Genomic DNA, 18,972 nt, shown 5'->3' with positions numbered 1-18,972 from the left:
CAAACTCCAATCAAACTAAATCAAAACTAAATCAAAACTAAATCAAAGCTACAATCTTTTAGGGGCTCAGGGAATTTTATTTCTGGAGGGATGAGTCCAGAAACATCCAAACCCAGCTACGCACCTGCATGTTACATTATAGTATTGATTATACAATGGCATATCTAGTAGCTTTTTACTTATAACACACGAACATTAATTAGTAACATATTTGTTTTTTGTTATAGGTCTTAAAAACAACCCTTTCGTCGTCACGAGGGTAGATTCGTAAGAAAATAAATATGATCTACAATATTAACAATTAAATAACTAAATATTTTTCCTTCTCGAACTAATGCAGTAGACATATACAACATCAGACTCAGTTAAAGCGAAAGCTAGTCTATAGACACGCATGATTATCTACTACAGAAGCATCAATGCTACGACGAACTTAACACTGGCACGCGAATCAGTTCTAATACTGGGATTAACACCATCACTGACAATGGTATGTCTACACTGGCTTTAGGACCCCTACCCTGGCGTCCTGTGACAAATAAAACAATAGACGTAATCTAAAAATATGAAGCGAATCGGACCAAATAGAAATGACGATTTAAACAATACTCTCCACACAACAAAGCAATCCTACCCAGAGAAAAGAACACAGACATTGAGACATCTGCCCAGTAGCTTATAAGTCAAAGAAGATTGAAAGATCAACTAGAACAGCCTCATGTTTTATTTCAGATAAGCAAGGAAAAATGACGTTAAAAATGTAATGCGCATACAAAAAAATGTGTACTAGAAGGTGTACTAGAATGTGTAAAGACGACTACTCACCATTTCTGATCAAAAAGCTTAATGAAGTTACTTGATGAAGCAATGGATGTAACTGACGTGATTCGAGCATGAAAGTATATGAAACACTAAACAGGTGAGTCGATCTTTAACTCACTGTAATGACATTTTCAGCATAACTGAAAAGGGAAAAATGTGTAAACTTTTAATACATATGTTGAAGCAATTTGTGATGATTTATTTTCATTTTTTTAAAATTATATTTATGTTTAGATAACTAAATGTTATCGCCCTTAAATATTAGATAGATTGATTAAATATCGATTGATTTACTAGACATAGTGCTACACAATCTGAATTGGGGATGAACTTGTATCTATGTAGCAAATGTGCCACAAATACCCAATAAGAAAACAACGACATCTTTTCAGCAGACTAGATCAAGGCATTTCATTTTTTAGGGTGTTTACCTGGTCGTGCGTTATGCGCGTTGGGCTGTCGTTCGAACTTCTCGATGATCCCGAGTTAATAAATTCATACCCTGCCCGCTGCCATCCCACGTCGTTCTGTGGGAGCTTTGGACTAAGAAGTAAATTATCTTGAACTTTGAAGAACACCCGAAACATGTCAAACATTTGACAAACATTTACTTGAGACCCATCTAGGTCGCAGGCCGCTTCATAGATAATTTCACATTTACGACGGTGCATTGTCTTTCTGGTTGATTCCATCAATGATTTAACTGGACATTATTTAGATTGATTTTATCCTTGGGGCCGGTTGTACATTTTCATGAGGATCTTTTACCTTGTAGATTTCCTGTTTTCAAAGTTGGCAAGTTTTAGGTATGAAAAAAATACAAAAACAAAGTAAATTGTGACGAATCTGACTATCCAGGCTCTCTTCAAACTGCACCACACACCACTAATTTAAAGAACTTGACAACTCAGGGCTCCAAAGTAACGTAGCACTTTAATGTTCAATAAATCACAACCAATACTGTACAATTGGCAACACGTTACACAGGCAGTACAAAAATTTCTCCGTGACCAAACGTACCGCCGTATCAACTCTTGCACTGGCCTCTCCGTCTCGTTCCGGGCTTGCACTGGGTTCAACCGTTCAGGACTGACTTCACACACTGGGCTCGTCGTGTCGGACTCGATCGCAGACCAAGATCAAGAAGCCGTTCCTCTTGACTGTACTTGACAGTACTCCGCACTGAACCACACCGCTGAACCACACTGCTGAACCGTGCTGAGCACTATTCACACGACAGATCCTTCCCGAACCGTCTTGACTGTGACACCTCCGCTCTTTATGTAGGGTCCCTACTGGCCTTCTAGAACCGGACGGAACATCGATCGACCCTTCTAGTAATCACATGACGACATCCCTCATGACGCTACTGAGCACTATTCACACGACAGATCCTTCCCGAACCGTCTTGGCTGACCGTCGTAACTCGTCACGGTTGACCGCTCGTCTAGCGCTGGCGAGTGACACCACTACCCCCATCAGTGTCACCACAAGGTTTATTACAAAATGCTTTAGAAAACTGCTACACTCGATTGATGACCATAAATTACCTTATAGTGGTAAATTAAAATGTTTTTTTTTTATATTTACAGTTAACAAGATACAGACCAGGGCCGGACTTGAGGGAGGGCAGGCCTTGGGTTCTTCAAAGAGGGGTCCCCACAACAGAGTTTTAAACATATATCTGAATTTAGAATCTCTTAAATATCTCTATATTTTACATTTTTACCAACAATACTTTAAATCGTACGAAGTTTCTCCTAACCTATAAATTCATCTCCAGATTTACGTCATTAGGTCAACACAGGGCATTACCCCCTTGACAAACTCAAATTTATACATTTTAAAAACTAAATTGTGCATATCAAATATAAAAAAAAAATAAAGAAGAAAAATAAATTATATCTACAAGTACTCTTTTTCTTCTCAAATATATCATGCCTTTAATTATAATTATTATTATTAATAATTAGATTTTCACTAAAGCTTATAAAAATGTAGATCCCCCACAAAAATCCTGCGCCGGGGCCTCCTTTAACTTATATCCGGCCCTGACACAGACACATCATATATTTCTCAGACAATTTTCTAGCATAGATTTTAGTATTTTGCTTCAACTCGGTGGGCTGCGACTCCAACGTGAAAACACGCCAAAATATCTAGGAGTTACCCTGCTCCAGCACGTCCAGTATGTTTGAGAGAAAGCCTCGGAGAAGTTAGCGTTACTAAGAAAGCTGGCCAGCACAAAGTGGGGTGCCATAGCTGACTTGCTACGCACACTGTATTTAGGGACAGTAAGATCACAAATCGAGTACAACTATACAGTTCAAGTATATATATATGCTAGTAAAACTGCCCTCGAATCACTCGATCGAGTACAAGCACAGGCCCTAAGGTTCATTTGTGGCACCTTTCGGACAAGCCCAACAAACGCTGCCGAAATCTTAACAAACGTGGCCCCTTTATATTTAAGGAGGGAGAGGGCGGTACTTACGGCCTACGAGCGCTACAAAAGGGGCGACTCTAAGCTACCCACCACAATCTTAGTGCAACAGTGGAGAGAGAGGAACTGCATCAAGATGCGATCGTTCCTCCACATTGCGGGTAATTTGATTATATCAGATGGACTCTCCACTGGGTAGAGTTCCTATCAGACGTATAGGTACATGCCCTCCGTGGAGGAGACTGCCGGTCCCCACTAAGAGACATTTAACATCTGCCATTCTCAAAAACATGGCATCTTTAACTAATAAGTCCTACCCATCAGATGTCATTTTCTGTTATACCGATGGGTCGGTATTGAGGGACCCCGATAGATCTGGGTATGGGGCCCAGGGTATGGGGCACAGGGGTCTCAAACACGCGGCCCGCGGGCCGCATGTGGCCCGCGAAACTATTTTGTGCGGCCCGCGGCCACGTCCGCGAATTCAAAAAATTATATAAAATTTACAATGACCACATATAAGCCGTGAAATGATTTACAACTGCACAACGTGCGCAACGTGTTTCGAGAACTGGAAAAACGTGTTTCAGTGGCTACGGACTGTGCACCAGCAATGTGTTCAGAGAAGGTTGGTTTTGTTGGATTAATGGTAAAGAAACGGAAGCTTGGCGGGACCTTTTGCAGCCATACACCAAGAAGCACTCTGTGGTAAAAGTCTACAAATGAAGAACGTGATGGATGTTGTCGTGAAGACGGTGAACTTCATACGTGCACGGGGTCTCAATCACAGACAGTTTGTGTCATTTCTAGCTGATTTAGAAACGGAATACGGAGAGTTGCTGTATCATAAGGAAGTCAGATGGTTGAGTCGTGGAAAAGTGCTGCAGAGATTTTTTGAACTGAGACGGGAAATAGCATTGTTCATGGCAATGAAAGACAGAGACATACCACAGCTCAGTGACCCAATGTTTTCGTCGGATCTTGCTTTTCTTACTGACATCACGCAATATCACAATGCACTCAATTCACAACTACAGGAGACAGTTTTTCCTTGTTGCCACTCCGTTCGCAGTTGACGTGAAAAACGTTCCAGAGGAAGTCCAGATATAACTACTGGACCTGCAATGTGACACTGTTCTGAAGCAAAAATACGCTGATGTTGGTGTTCCAGATTTCTACCAGTTTCTTCCCAGAGAGAAGTTTCCAAACTTATTTTGCGCAGCTGCTAGAATTCTAGCGATGTTTGGGGGTATGTACGTTTGCGAACAGTTTTTCTCCAGAATGAAGATCAACAAAACAGCATTACGATCAAGACTGACTGAAAGCATCTGAGATCAACCTTGAGGCTTGCCACTAGACGCGACTTCAGGCCTAACATCGATAGTCTGGTCTCTGCCAAAAGCTCTCAGCTGAGAGGACAGAAAAATGAGTGACAAGCCATCTGCAATAGGCCTAGTAAATATATATATATTTTTTTGGGGGGGAACTACAGTTTCTTCTTTTTTATTAGGGACAGAGACAACGTCAACTTATTTTAGTAACCGACTCTCGCTCCAGTCTCCTAGCTTAAGGTAGCGTCGGGGGAGGGTCGCCCGTAACAGAAGAGGCAATCGGCGCCGCAGATAACATCCGCCGAGCTATTGGAGCTGTCGTTTTCATGCAGTGAGCGCCATCACATTGCGGCATGAGGGGCAATGAAACGGCAGACACCCTCGCAAGGGAGGGTGCATTAGCAGCCACACACCTCGAAGCACTAAGCACGTTTCTACAAGCTACGGCACAAATCCGAGCACTCATTCGTGAGAAGTGGTTAAAAGCCTGGGAGGAATCCAATAGAGCACAGAGTGTCTGGCAGCACATGCGTCACCCAGATCGCGACGATCCGTGGTGGCAGCTGAAGAGGTCAGAACAAGCAATCATTGCGCAGTGTAGGACGGACCATTGTCCTGTTAAGGTATACTTTGCCCGGTTCCGCCCGAACTTTGACTCCCGATGCTGTCACTGTGGAGAGAGCGTCGAAACAGTGTCGCACGTCTTGTACGAGTGTCCCCAGTTCCGAGAGAAAAAAGGGGGGGGGCGTGTCTGAGCAGTCACTCGACTTGTATGGTAGCCTCGAGGCAACACGCTGAACGGCCCAGTTTCTTGCCAGAGCACTACGGGAGGATTGAGTCCTTCCTGCTCTGATTTTTCATTAGGAGTACATACAGGACACTTCTGAACAGATAATACAATGCCAATAAACAACAACAACAAAAACAACTCAAACATCTACTCTAAGACTAGAGTAAAAAAAAAATCATTCAATATATATCAAAAATATAATTGCGCTTGATTTCGAGTCCGAAGATTAATAAGGAATGCAGTATTTCCCGTGGATACGCAGCCCCAGCTGCGACCTACATACTTTGCCACATTCATCGTAGACATAAGTATTTTTAATCGGTGGTAGATTTAGATATTCTTTTCACCGTCTACGTCTGTCCTCGGTTGTTGATTTTGTTTTGGCCTTAAAAATGTATCCCGCTGACTTTGTAAGTGAAATAATAAATAAATAAGCTCCACCCTAAAAGGGGTCCAAATATCTTACAGAATAAGTCTAAGGGAATATCACTAAAGGTACCCACTATTTTAACCAAGCAAAGAATCTTTTACTGACCAAAAAAAACAACAACAACAAAACAGACCGTTTTAGCCAACTTCAGAGAAGTTGAAGTAACGTCTGTATTATGTCTTTGTATATCATCAGGACAAAATGAACCCTGTCAAGATGATTCTACCATTCATCCTTGGTATGCTGATTGCTTCATCAAATGAATTAGCAGCTGTTTTCGAAGTGAACTTTGGTTCACAATCAGCCGTGTATGTCCTAGAGGAGAGTGTCATTGTGCAGTAAGTGTTGCTATTATTAATATGGTAACTTTATGTATCGATCTTAACGTCATAGTGTTCATTTTTTTAAATTGTATAAAATTTTTTTTTTGAATACTTAATCTGATGCTTCAGCTTGTTACATTTTGGTTTTAAAGAACCAACTTACGTCGTTTAGGAAAAAAATTAAACAAGAATATAAGAGATCAAAAAGAGAACGCAATATTTTCCAACTGCAAAATACACTAAACAGTAGAATACACTAAACATCAAAACACATTAAATAGAAAACAATAGACAGCAGAATACATTAAACAGAGGGATACACTAAACAGAAGAATATACTAAATAGCAGAATACACTAAACAACAGCATACAATAAACAGCAAACACACTAGACAGCAGAATACACTAAACATCAGAATACACTAAACAGCAGATTACACTAAACAGCAGAATACACTAAACAGCAGTATACCTTAAACAGCAGAATACACTAATCAGCAGAATACACAAAACAGCAGAATACACAAAACAGCAGAATACAATAAACAGCAATATACACTAAACAGCAGAATACACTAAACAGCAGTATACACTAAACAGCAGAATACACTACACAGCAGAATTTAATAAACAGCGGAATACACTAAAAAGCGGAATACACTAAACAGCGGAATACACTAAACAGCAGAAAACATTAAGCAGTAGTATACACTAAACAGCAGTATAAACTAATAGACAGAATACACTAAACAGCAGAATACATTAAATAGCAGAATACAATAGACCCGCATAATACACTAAACAGCGGAATACACTAAACAGCAGAAAACATTAAGCAGTAGTATACACTAAACAGCAGTATAAACTAATCGACAGAATACACTAAACAGCAGAATACATTAAATAGCAGAATACAATAGACCCGCATAATACACTAAACAGCGGAATACACTAAACAGCAGAATACACTAAACAGCAGAATACACTAAACAGCGTAATACACTAAAAACGTAATACACTAAACAGCGTAATGCACTAAACAGCGGAATACACAAAACAGCAGAATACACTAAACATCAGACTACATTAAATAGCAGAATAAGAAAGATTGCAGAATACACTAAATAGCGGAATACACTAAACAGCAGTATACATTAAACAGCAGAATACAATAAACAGCAGAACACAGTAGACAGCAGAATACACTAAACGTTAGAATACACTAAACAGCAGAAGTCACTAAACAGCAGAAGTCACTAAACAGCAGAATACACTAAACAGCAGAAGTCACTAAACAGCAGAAGTCACTAAAAAAGCAGAATACACTAAACAGCAGAAGTCACTAAACAGCAGAATACACTAAACAGCAGAAGTCACTAAACAGCAGAAGTCACTAAACCGCAGAAGTAACTAAACAGCAGAATACACTAAACAGCAGAATACACTAAACAGCAGAATACACTAAACAGCAGTAGTCACTAAAAGCAGAAGTCACTAAACAGCAGAAGTCGCTAAACAGCAGAATACACTAAACAGCAGAAGTCACTAAACAGCAGAATACACTAAACAACAGAAGTCACTAAACAGCAGAAGTCACTAAACAGCAGAATACACTAAACAGCAGAAGTCACTAAAAAGCAGAAGTCACTAAACAGCAGAATACACTAAACAGCAGAAGTCACTAAACAGCAGAAGTCACTAAACAGCAGAAGTCACTAAACAGCAGAAGTCACTAAACAGCAGAAGTCACTAAACAGCTAGCTATTTATGCACTGAACTATATTTACCTTAATCTCCAGTGAGATCCATTTATGGTCCCTATAATGGGGATTCTTAAAAGAGAAGATGATTACATCCTACGCGTGTCTTTGTATTTAAAACCTTCAAATTCGTTAGTTTGTGTAGCTGATTCAGGATAACCATTCCATGACCCAATAGCGTTTGGAAAGAAGGATTAGATTGACACATGAAATAGGTAGGACGTAATTATCTTCTTTTTGAAGCAACGTCTGTAATCTATAAGATACTGAGCACTTTTACAAAATTTCCCGTCATATGGAAGAAATGTGCCTTTATTTTTTTCTGGGTATTTTATAAGGTATTATTTTTGTAAAAAAAAGGAGAAGGAAAAATAATCCAGTTGAGAGAACTAATATGAATTAAGTTTATCAATATGAGTGTCATCTTATCTCACTGTATAAAATCCTCAGCTCTGACGGACACATCACTGATTCTCCCACATCCCTGGACGAAAAAAAACAACGAAATTTAACCTGCTTTAATTTAATAAGAACTAAGCCATTTTCACAATCGAAACCACAGCGGTTAAATTCCCGAAAAGATTTTGTATTCGCAGTTTGCGACATGTCAATGTTTAATCATGGTACTATTCTATATAGGAGGAGGAGGAGGCATAGTGGTTAAGTGGTTAAGCGTGTAATAGACCCACTAAAACAACATGAGCTTCAATAAACACAATGATTTTAGTAGTCTCTATTTATGTTCTTTACTCCAGCCACTTGTTCTCTCAACTGATCTCCTTTTACACACAGGACACACTGCTGTTCACTCACGGTACGTGACGTTTTGGCGCCGCCGTTTTGGCCCCGCCGTTTTGGCGACGGGACGTTTTAGCGCGAGCCGTTTTGGCGACGCGACGTTTTGGCGCGAGATATCATTTGACGATAATTTAATAAGCACGTAGCTTTTTTTTAATGAACCCTTGAATTCCAGCGACTTAGGCAAATAACCATGGTGTCTATGTATACTTAACTTAGTATTTTGAGAAACATGGTACATGTATTATATTTTTACTTATATTAGCAAGTGTTTGGTATGTATAGTTGGAGATACCATACAGTCATTTAATAAACCAATGTTAATATAAACAAATAATTGCATCAATTTTTAGTCTATCATCGTTTCATTTTGTTTTTAATTTTAAAGTAATATCTTAAAAAACTTTTTTGAAAATAAAAGTGTGCCTGTTAATAAACACACATACACAAGCCAAAATGTTTATTATAGAAAATGATGTGAAAAACAAACACACATTTACATTTATATGTGAAAAATATGTCTTAACACAAACACTCATGCAAAACATAGATATGAATAATTCTTTAAAAAGAAATAATACAATAAACGTACATAATGTATTTCGCGCCAAAACGTCCCGTCGCCAAAACGGCTCGCGCCAAAACGACCTTCGCGCCAAAACGGCGGGGCCAAAACGGCGTCGCCAAAACGGCGTTGCCAAAACGTCCTTCTTCGGTTCACTCAATATATATATAGATTTTTATTTTCGTAACTCTTTTTCAAGCTCTAAGGGAAGTCGCCCCAATCAATGCTTTCTGTCGTAGAAAAGTAATGATCTTTAGTTTTCAAAGTTTAGAAATAATGCGAAATCATTTCTCGGATTTTTCTTTAGAATGGGATATTAATCACAGGACTATATATTCACGCTATTATATCAAACATAGCAATTTCCTGTTAGTTTCCATTGAGATAATGTTTTAAAAATCCTAGATCGAAATTATTCATGTTGATTTTAATCATCTTATGTACATTTAAATAGATTGATTACCTAAATCTTGCTAGATTGTGTATCTAAAAATTGCAAAATAATAATTATGAGACGAGAGTACTCTTATATTTGATGTACAATTACTAGATCTAGATCTAAAAATTAAATTATATGTTACATAGGTTAGGGTTGAAAAAAAACAACAACTTTACTTCTTATAACTACTTTACAAAACAATGCCTTGTTTCAACGTTTTAAAACAATTTCACGACATTGTTTGTAGTTTTAAAAGATCTCCATGTCCAGTCTAGATACAATTTATATGGTCTACAAAAGCAAAATTCGCGCCAAGAGTTTAAATAGTACTTTAAAAAAGTTTAATCTTGTACTTTTCAATGTGTCGGCTTAAATAAAAACAGCTTATTGGGTCAAAGTTGCGAATGTAAAATCGTTGTTGATAAGTTCAAACTCTTCGGCTTCGATCGTGAAAAAGGCTAGGCAACTAAGAACAGTTTATTTTTTGTTTAATGTTTTCGTTCACGACAAGTTGGAGAATTAGTGTTATGTGATTTTCATGAGTGTAATAGGACTTCTATGAATGAATATAAGATTATATAAAATTTATTTACAATATTTATATTTTTTTGTCATAGGTTCCATACCTGCCTATGCACGTCTATCAGCCAGGAGTGTAAATATACGAAGGATGGGACCAGTGTTGAAAGTCGACAAATGTTGAATACCTCGCTACTGCAATACTCAAATTCCTTCTTTTGCTATTTTAAATTACAATCAGAACTCTCATGTGAGAGACTGAAGAATTATTTCCTAACTAAGGAATGTTCATCTTTAAAGGAGACACCGTGTACTGTAACAGCACTTTCTGCTTATGGCAGCTCGTGCCCAAAAAATATGGCCCAGTTAAAGTTCAGTGGCCCTTTAAACTTTAGGATTCCAGTCTTTACAGCAGAGCTGTTAACATTATTTCGATGTGAACGATTATGCACAAATAATGAAACTTTACAAGAATCGACAACTAGTACTACTAGTATTTCCACTGTCATTAGATCTGCCACAGCTAATGAGGCTACATACCAAGAAATCGTGGTTGCAATATATGTCTGCACAACACTTATCGTAGTTGGTCTGTTGGTATGTAGCATTGTTCTTATGATTGTATGGAAAAAGAGTGTGGCCAGGTGGCTGCCTGGTCGTGCGGTATGCTCCTTGCACTGCCGTCCTGGCTTCTCGATGGTCCGGAGTTCATGCCCTGCCCGCATTTTTTCACGTGTACAGAAACGCGAAACCAAAATTATTAAAATTGATTTTAAAAATATACAGTTATTTGCTTAAATTATTTTTCATATTCACTAAACTAAAATTCTTTTCTTTCATCAATTTCCATAGACCTATCCTTATCAGATCAATAGTGTGATATGGAATAAGCTATATGAAAATACAAAATATAGTCCATACATTTCATATTCCATTACAGTCAGTCATAGTGGATGTATTTTACCTAATTTAAACAAATGAAACTAGTTTAAATCTAGGTCTACAACTAAAGAAGTTCTCTTAGCTTTAATTACAAGTCTTTATCTCGGATTTCGTTGGATGTAGGTTAAAACGAGTGCAAAGTGTTTAGTCATTGACAAAGCTACTATGGCATTCATATTTCTTAGAGTATAAATCTAGATGTACATGAAATAAAATAAACAATGTTTTTTTCTTTAACTATTCAAAACATAACAATTTTCCAACCCTACTTTTATTTTCGTGGAAAATATTTTAAAAAATGTGAAGGTGATATTCTCTAAGTTTGGCATAGATCTAGATCTGAATCAAATCCACTTAATTAGAAATACGCAAACTAAGGCCCTCAGGTTGGTACGTTAAGAAGAGAAGATAATTTGACACATAATGATAACGAAATCTGTAAAAGGCTGTGGGACAAGTCTTTAGTGGATTTTTTTTTACAAAGCTTATATCAACTTACTCTGTCTGTCTGTCTGTCTGTCTCGTAAAAAGTTTATACAAATTATTTCTCTCACATACAATCTCGGATCAAGTTGAAATTTTTTACAAATATTTCTTGTATCTGACAAACATGAATTAATTAAAAAAAATTAAACAATTAGTTTAACTTTATCTTACCTTTACCTATCCCGTCTGTTGGACCGTTGAGGCACCAAGCAAAATCTGTCGACCGTCTTTTTCCATTCCTCTCTTGTCTTTTGCCTTTTAGAACCACTTTCAATGGCAGGCTTATCCATTCTTTTATGTTGTCCTCCCATTGATTTTTCTGCCTGCCTCTTCTTTTTTTCTGGTGCTGTTCCCTGAAGGAAGGTCTTTGCGAGCCCCAAAGATCTTGTAATATGACCATAGATTTTAAGCTTGCGTTTTTTTCACAGTAGTTAGCAGGTCATCATTGGGTCCGATCGCTGCAGTAACTCTGTCTCTAATCTCTTGGTTTGTGATGCGGTCTTTGAATGTGATGCCTAGGATCCTTCTGTAGCATCTCAATTCCATTGCTAGGATCCTCCACTCTAGCTCTGCAGTCAGCGTCCAAGACTCACAAGCATATAAAAATGTGGCCGTGTCCAGGGAGCGCATCAGTCTGATTTTGGTGCCGAGGGCTAAGCCTTTGTCTTTTTATATTATTTTAAGTTATGAAAGGGCTGCTGTGGACTGTGCTATTCGGGCCAATAGTTCGGGTTTTGTTCCCTCATCTGAGACAATAGCTCCGAGGTATTTGAAGCTGCGAACGCTAGTTAGCTTTTCACCTCAAATACTGATGCCTCTTATAAAGCCCTGTTGGCTATTGGGGGTCATAATTTTTTTTTTCCTGCATTTATTTGCATGTCATATGCTGCAAAAGTCTTGTCAATGCGCATCACTAGGTCAGCTAGTTCTTCTTCTGTCCCTGCTAGGCCGTCAATGTCATCTGCGAAGCGCAAGTTAGTAATTCTTCTTCCTGCAATGCTAACAGTACCTTCATAGCCCTCGAGAGCATCTTCCATTATCCTTTCAAGGAAGATATTGAAGAGTGTTGGTGAAAGTAGGCAGCCTTGTCTTACTCCAACCGAGGTATTGAACCAGTCTCCAATGTTGTTGTTGAAGTACACCGCACTGGTGGCATCCTTGTAAAGGTTCTGGATAACTTTGATTATATTTTGATTAATATTGTATTTTTCCATTGTCGCCGAGAGTGCCTCGTGCCATACTCGGTCAAAAGCTTTCTTGAAGTCAATAAAGACATGAAAAGATTATCTTGGTGTTGGAGATATTTTTCACAGAGGTTTAGGATTTGTTCTGTTGTGCTGCGACCTTGTCTAAAACCTGCTTGTTATTCTGCTATGATTTTGTCTGCTATCGGTTTTAGTCGATTTAATATAATTTTTAACATTACTTTGCTGGAATGTCTTATAAGGCTGATGGTGCGATAGTCAAGACAGAGTTGTAAATTGTAAAATTTTAAATAGTTTAACTATTGGTTATTAATTATTTTGTTTGGCATCAAATAAGAACTTGTATTTGACAGATGGAATTGTGTTAATTGAATTAGTCCCATTGAAAAAAAACATGTGCTCTGAGTTCAAAAGGAAGTCGACAACCTGTTTTTAATGCATTTAAATAGGATCACCAAGGGTTACCCCAGGGATCCACCCTCTCATGCATACTTTTCATGGCCTATCTTAATGATTCGCCCTGCTCACTGCTACATGAGGATGATATTGTCCTCTGGTCAACCGGGAAGAAAGCTGACCAACTTCAGGCAGCATTACAAGCCGACCTCCTCGTATTGTTCCAAATGGCAGATACGAATCAATGTAGCCAAAACCACCTGGTCCCTGTTCCCCCTGGGAATCGACATTCTTGGGGCCCCATTCGAACTCCAACTCCAACGTGAAAATAGGCCTAAGTATTAAGGCATCACCCTAGACAAAAAGCTCTCAATGCATTTGCACATCCAAGATGTTAAAAGAAAAGCATTGGAGAACATTTAATCACGTGATAATATTGATAATAAAACGAAAAAAAAAAGTCACGTGATAGCCATTGTGTATTAAAAATTAAAGTGTAATTTGTATAGAAGAGATTGAGAATCACGTGGATAAATGTTGTTTGTTTGCGATTGGTGAATGAGGTCCATCGATACAATTACACAAAATGTAAGCTTTTTATTATTTTTATTCTTTATTATTATTAATCTTTTTGATTTCTTTATTTTTTTTTTGTTTGCAGTTGACAATAGAGACGAGACGGCGATCTCTAAAGACAACATTCCTGAAAAAGACACAGCCCAAAATGCTAGTTTCTCTGACACCAATCAGAATAACCAGAATAACAAGGACCAAAATAACAGCATTGACGTCGACAAAATCAACGAAACGTTTGTAAAAGTCTTTGCGGAATCAGACACATCTCTGCAAAAAACGACAACAGCATAATTTTTTTTTTAAATGACGCAACCATCACACTCTTTGTTTAAGTATATGTTCAGTTTGTACGGGCGCCTCTACCCAAAGTACCTCCATTCCAGTAAGATTATTTTATTAATTGGGAGAAGATTTGATCTAGGAAAAAATTAAAAAAAAGAGGTTTTGTATTTTATACAGCAGTTATGAGCAGTATAAAGTTGACATCTTTTTTTTAGCCATTGCCTATATAATTAATAGAACATTTTCTGTGTAATAATAATAATAATAATAATAATAATTATTATTATTATTGTTAATTACGAAGAATGCCTATTATGTCAGATGGGCATAATGATCATCTTTTGTTCAAAAAATTATTTCCATTTTACCTTATTGGGCATTCAGCTGAAAACAAAATCCCTAAATAGATTTATTCAGCTTGGACTTGAATTTGACCATGACATCGCACTTCTCTTTCATAAAATAGCCTATATATGCCATTTTAAGTCTAAAATTTGCAATTGTTAACGTACCAAAGAAAACTCAAGATTGTGTCTTTAAAAATACCAAGAAATAACAACACTTCCGTGTTTTCACATCAAAGCTATTTACTTTTAATTTTGAATTTGTGTCAAGTTAATACTTTTGTGGTTGTTCAGTCTTCTTTTTAATTGTTAACTATTGTTTAGTTATGAATTGTCTTACCATTACTTTCCTTTTTTTTTAAACTGTTTTCTTTAAATCCTTTTTCTATGCCTTTTGATATGTAACAGAACATCTATGTCGTTGGCTTTGTTGTTTTCAACAAATGTTTTGCATTTTAAAAATTATTCTTCATCTAGTAAACTTGTTTTAAATGTTTATTATTATATATATAGATAAGGGATGTCACCCGAAGCGGACCACTCACTCCTAGTGACTTCACCGCCGCTGTTTATGTCATCTGATGCTTATCACTTTATATCGTTCATCGTCTTGCTAACTGGTCTTCGCCACTGTTGCTAACATTTATCCAGTCCCTCTACACTTAGGTTGTCACAGCCGACTAGGACTGCTATCTACCGACGCGATCTGTCACTCTAAAGAGACAAATAACCAAAATATCGTTATTATAAAAAAAATCTATGCTAAAAACATCTATGCTAAAAAAATCTATGCTAAAAAAATCTATGCTAAAAAAATCTTTAAAAATCTATGCTAAAAAAATCTATGCTAAAAAAATCTAAAAAAATCTATGCTAAAAAAAATCTATACAAACTAAAACTAATCACGACTAAACCTTAGCATTGTCAAAAAAAACTTAATATCTAAGCTTGATAAGCAACGCAATAGCTCAAAATCGATATCCACGATATACCTACTAATAGAAATGATAACTTAGCCTGCTACTCTTCTCTGTCTTCAAGAGGGACAAAATCAAAACAGGTCACACAAAAAAATGCGCTTGCCACAGTGGAAAAAAAACAAACACAAGACGTTCTCCCCGCGACTGTTCCATACCCGTGACTGTTCCATACCCGTGACTGTTCCATACCTGAGATTCTTACCACAAGGACACACCAGGTAAACACAAACACAAGACGCTCTCCCCGTGACTGTTCCATACCAGAGATTCTTACCACAAGGACACACCAGGTAAACACAAACAAACAAACAAACAAAAAACGCTTGACCTCAAGTAACCGTTAACATAAAAAAAATGACAACCCCAAGCCTCGATCAACCTCACAACAATACAGGGTGAGGTAGACACGACAAGACCCAGCGCCTCTGTCTCTCAGACCCCCTCTCCCGCCTTTTCAAACGCAACAAAACGCCAAAATAAAAACAAAACAAAACACAAAGCCTCAACCCGCTAAGGGACAAAATTACCGGGTGGCTATGATATTATGAAACTAGAAATAATTTTAAAGATTTTATCAACTTCTTGATGTCCATGATTATTAAAAGTCTCAAGATTTCATGGATTATTGAACTCAATATCAAATGATAACATTGTTTTAGTATGTTTCATTACTTGTTCAATATCTCAACTTTTCACTATTTCTATATGTCTTGATTTCATAATTTGTCCGTCTTTATTGATTTGATATCCTAAGATTTCATAGCTTGTTTTTGTCTTTACATATTTAATATCTTAATATTTCATTATTTGTTTATATATCTTTATTGATTTGATATTTTAAGATTCTATAAGTTAGGAATGTTTTTTTTTTATTTGATATCTTAAACCTCCCCTTTTTTTTTTAAATGTTGTCATGATAAACTTATCAACAGCTACACTATTTCAACAACCGTTGTCTGTTTTTGGTCGCCTGCCTTTTTTTTTTTGACAGTTTACTATTTTTTTGCTTTTATGTTTTCTGGCATTCAGGTGACCTATCTAACGAAGTCTGTTCTTTATTATTTCTGTCCTTATTGATGTATTTTCATTTAAGCTGGTTTATCTCATGGGCAGTGCGTGTCCTCCATATTGTCTCATCTTGTGTAGCACCATAGATTGTTTTCTAAGAATTTTCCGTTCCCAAGTATAAGCAGATTTTCTGTCGATTTGTCGGTGTCCTGCACACACAACTACTGTTTTTCATGGTTTTGTAAATAATTGTTCTTTGCTTTCCTTAATTATGTTTTGCTTTTAAGAAAGTAGTAGGTGATAGAGAGTGCTCTGTTACTTCGAGTGACTTGTTCTTTATTTCTGTCAGTAAGTGATTTTTTGGAATTTATAGTCTGTGCCATTGTGCGTCTCGGGAGACAATCTTTTCCCTTTAAAACTTCTCATGTGGCTAAATAGGTCATTCCTCATACACAGCTGTGGTCACAGTTTGGGCATCTGTAATCACCAGACTGTAGCACTTTCAGTCTTCTTTCAACTTCTGGTGTGTAAGCTGTGTGCAATCAAAGACCCTTCCTTTAAGTTCGATCTCCATGTGATCTATCCTGGGCCTTTTTTTACCAGCTGTTAATGAAGAGCTTCATATCACATTTGCTTAAATCAGTATACATTAAAAGTGGGCGACTTTCATGCCTTTTATTAGATTACCATGCAGAATGTCTTGTGAGAGTCGACCTGGTGGCTTTCTATAAACATGTCCAAGCCAGCTAGCAATGTTATAGGTCTCTTTACCCAAATGTCATCGGCATTGACAAGGTATTGTAGAGGCTTGATGTTTATTGTCCCTGTTGGTTGCGACCCTGTCTTCTCTCCTGAAGTAGTTAATAATTGTTTCCCTTATGTACATTCATTATACCCTTTTCTTGTGTCAAATTGAAAGAGAGCATGCATAAAAGTAACTTCTTGTCTTAATCCTCATTTAATCACAGATTCCCGTGAGTATTTTCCCTGTACTATGACTTTACTGTTTGAGATGTTTTATTAATGTCATATGTATACGTCATGTCATTACGTTAGGTATTTCTAAATCCTGTAGTATGTCATTTGACACTGTCGTAAGCTATTTTATTATCTCAATAGAGTTGGTGGACTGGTATACTGTATTCATAGCATTGTTTAGTATACATCTTAGTGTCAAAATGTAATCGGATCTGGACCTATTGGGTCTAAGACAACATTAGTAGTCACCCTCTTGTGTATTTGGAGTAATGTGCATTTTCCCATCGTGATGGTATTACTTCTTCATAATCTATATTATAAAGTAGAATGTGAGGGGTATGTATGTATGTATGTTACTTATAGACATCAAAACCGCTTGACCAATCTTGATAAAACTAGGCAGGAATGTTCCTTGGGTACCAACTTAGACCGTAGTGTATGTATTGAAGCCCTAAAACAAACTTAAGACCCTGAAAAAAAATAAAGTTGTCCGACTCTATTACAGCTATAGTATTTTATGGATCTAGGCCATGTCTACAATGTTGACATAAGAAAAGATAGAAAGGATTTAGACCTAGATCTAATTTTAAGAAATACACTTTGCGCAGATAGTTTTTTACTTTGACACATGAAAATACAAAAGAAGATTCATTGATTTCATTATGTAATAAAATTAACCTTCAATTTTGTGTTTCAAAAGCATTTTTTACATAAATTAGTTCCTGATATCTGTGACTACAGATTTCCTGACGAACATTCTTTCATTAGACAATACCATAAGGAATCGCGTACTAAATATTAATTCGTTTAATTGTTTACTTTATAATCCCATCCCTAGATCTAAAACTCTAATCCAACTCTAAGATGATAAAACTTCTCTTCGCACAGATAGTTTTATACTTTAACACATAAATATATTAATTAAAGTCCATTCATTTCATATTTTGATCAAATAAACATTCAAACTTGGTTTTCTAAAGCTACATTCGTTTACGAAAGCTGCGAAGCCGAGTTGAGATAGGACTAGATCTATATTCTTTCATGAATCGCGTACTAATAATTATTTCGTTTAATTGTTCACTTTATATTTCCATTCATTTAACAAAGCTATCGCTCTTTTCGTTTTTAATAGATAATAATGTATTGACTGCGGGTAAACCCATTTTCGCAAAACTAATTTTATTTTCGTAGCGAAAGAGAAATAACGTGAAAGGATCATTAGCTAAGTTTTAGGGCCTACATACATCTAAATCCAATCCACTACATTAGTAAACACAAACTTAGACCCGCAGGCCGCGGGTAATGCCAGGCTAGTTTCTTAATATTAGTCGATACATCCTTAAATACAGATCCTTTTCTATATTTTATTAGTTACGCTGCAATTTGGTCTTCTCCAAATATTTTGTGGTTCTTTGTGGTCGGATATTTTAATGCATGTTGATGGGTTTATTAAGTGATCTTGTCTTTTATGTGGAAGCTCATATTCTCTATTGTCTCCATCTTCATTAGTATTTAGGATCTCCTAAAAGTATTCAGCTTATTTCTCAATTACCCA

The 18,972-nt window shown here is 36.9% G+C and overlaps 1 protein-coding gene across 1 annotated transcript; it reads left to right on the top strand.

Moving 5' to 3' along the window:
• The first annotated feature begins 280 nt into the window (after nucleotides 1-280).
• Nucleotides 281-16,131, top strand: LOC106066199 (uncharacterized). Its single transcript, XM_056022680.1, has 4 exons — nucleotides 281-919; nucleotides 6,012-6,154; nucleotides 10,319-10,817; nucleotides 13,911-16,131. Exons 2-4 carry the CDS (start codon nucleotides 6,018-6,020, stop codon nucleotides 14,064-14,066), a joined length of 792 nt encoding a protein of 263 aa, XP_055878655.1. The 5' UTR covers nucleotides 281-919; nucleotides 6,012-6,017; the 3' UTR covers nucleotides 14,067-16,131.
• The last annotated feature ends 2,841 nt before the right edge of the window (nucleotides 16,132-18,972 follow it).

This window comes from Biomphalaria glabrata, chromosome 3 (genome assembly GCF_947242115.1).
Source record: "Biomphalaria glabrata chromosome 3, xgBioGlab47.1, whole genome shotgun sequence".
In the NCBI taxonomy this organism is placed as follows: Eukaryota; Metazoa; Mollusca; class Gastropoda; family Planorbidae; genus Biomphalaria; species Biomphalaria glabrata.
Note: the sequence above shows the minus strand (reverse complement) of the source record. Positions and strands in the feature narration are given on the sequence as shown.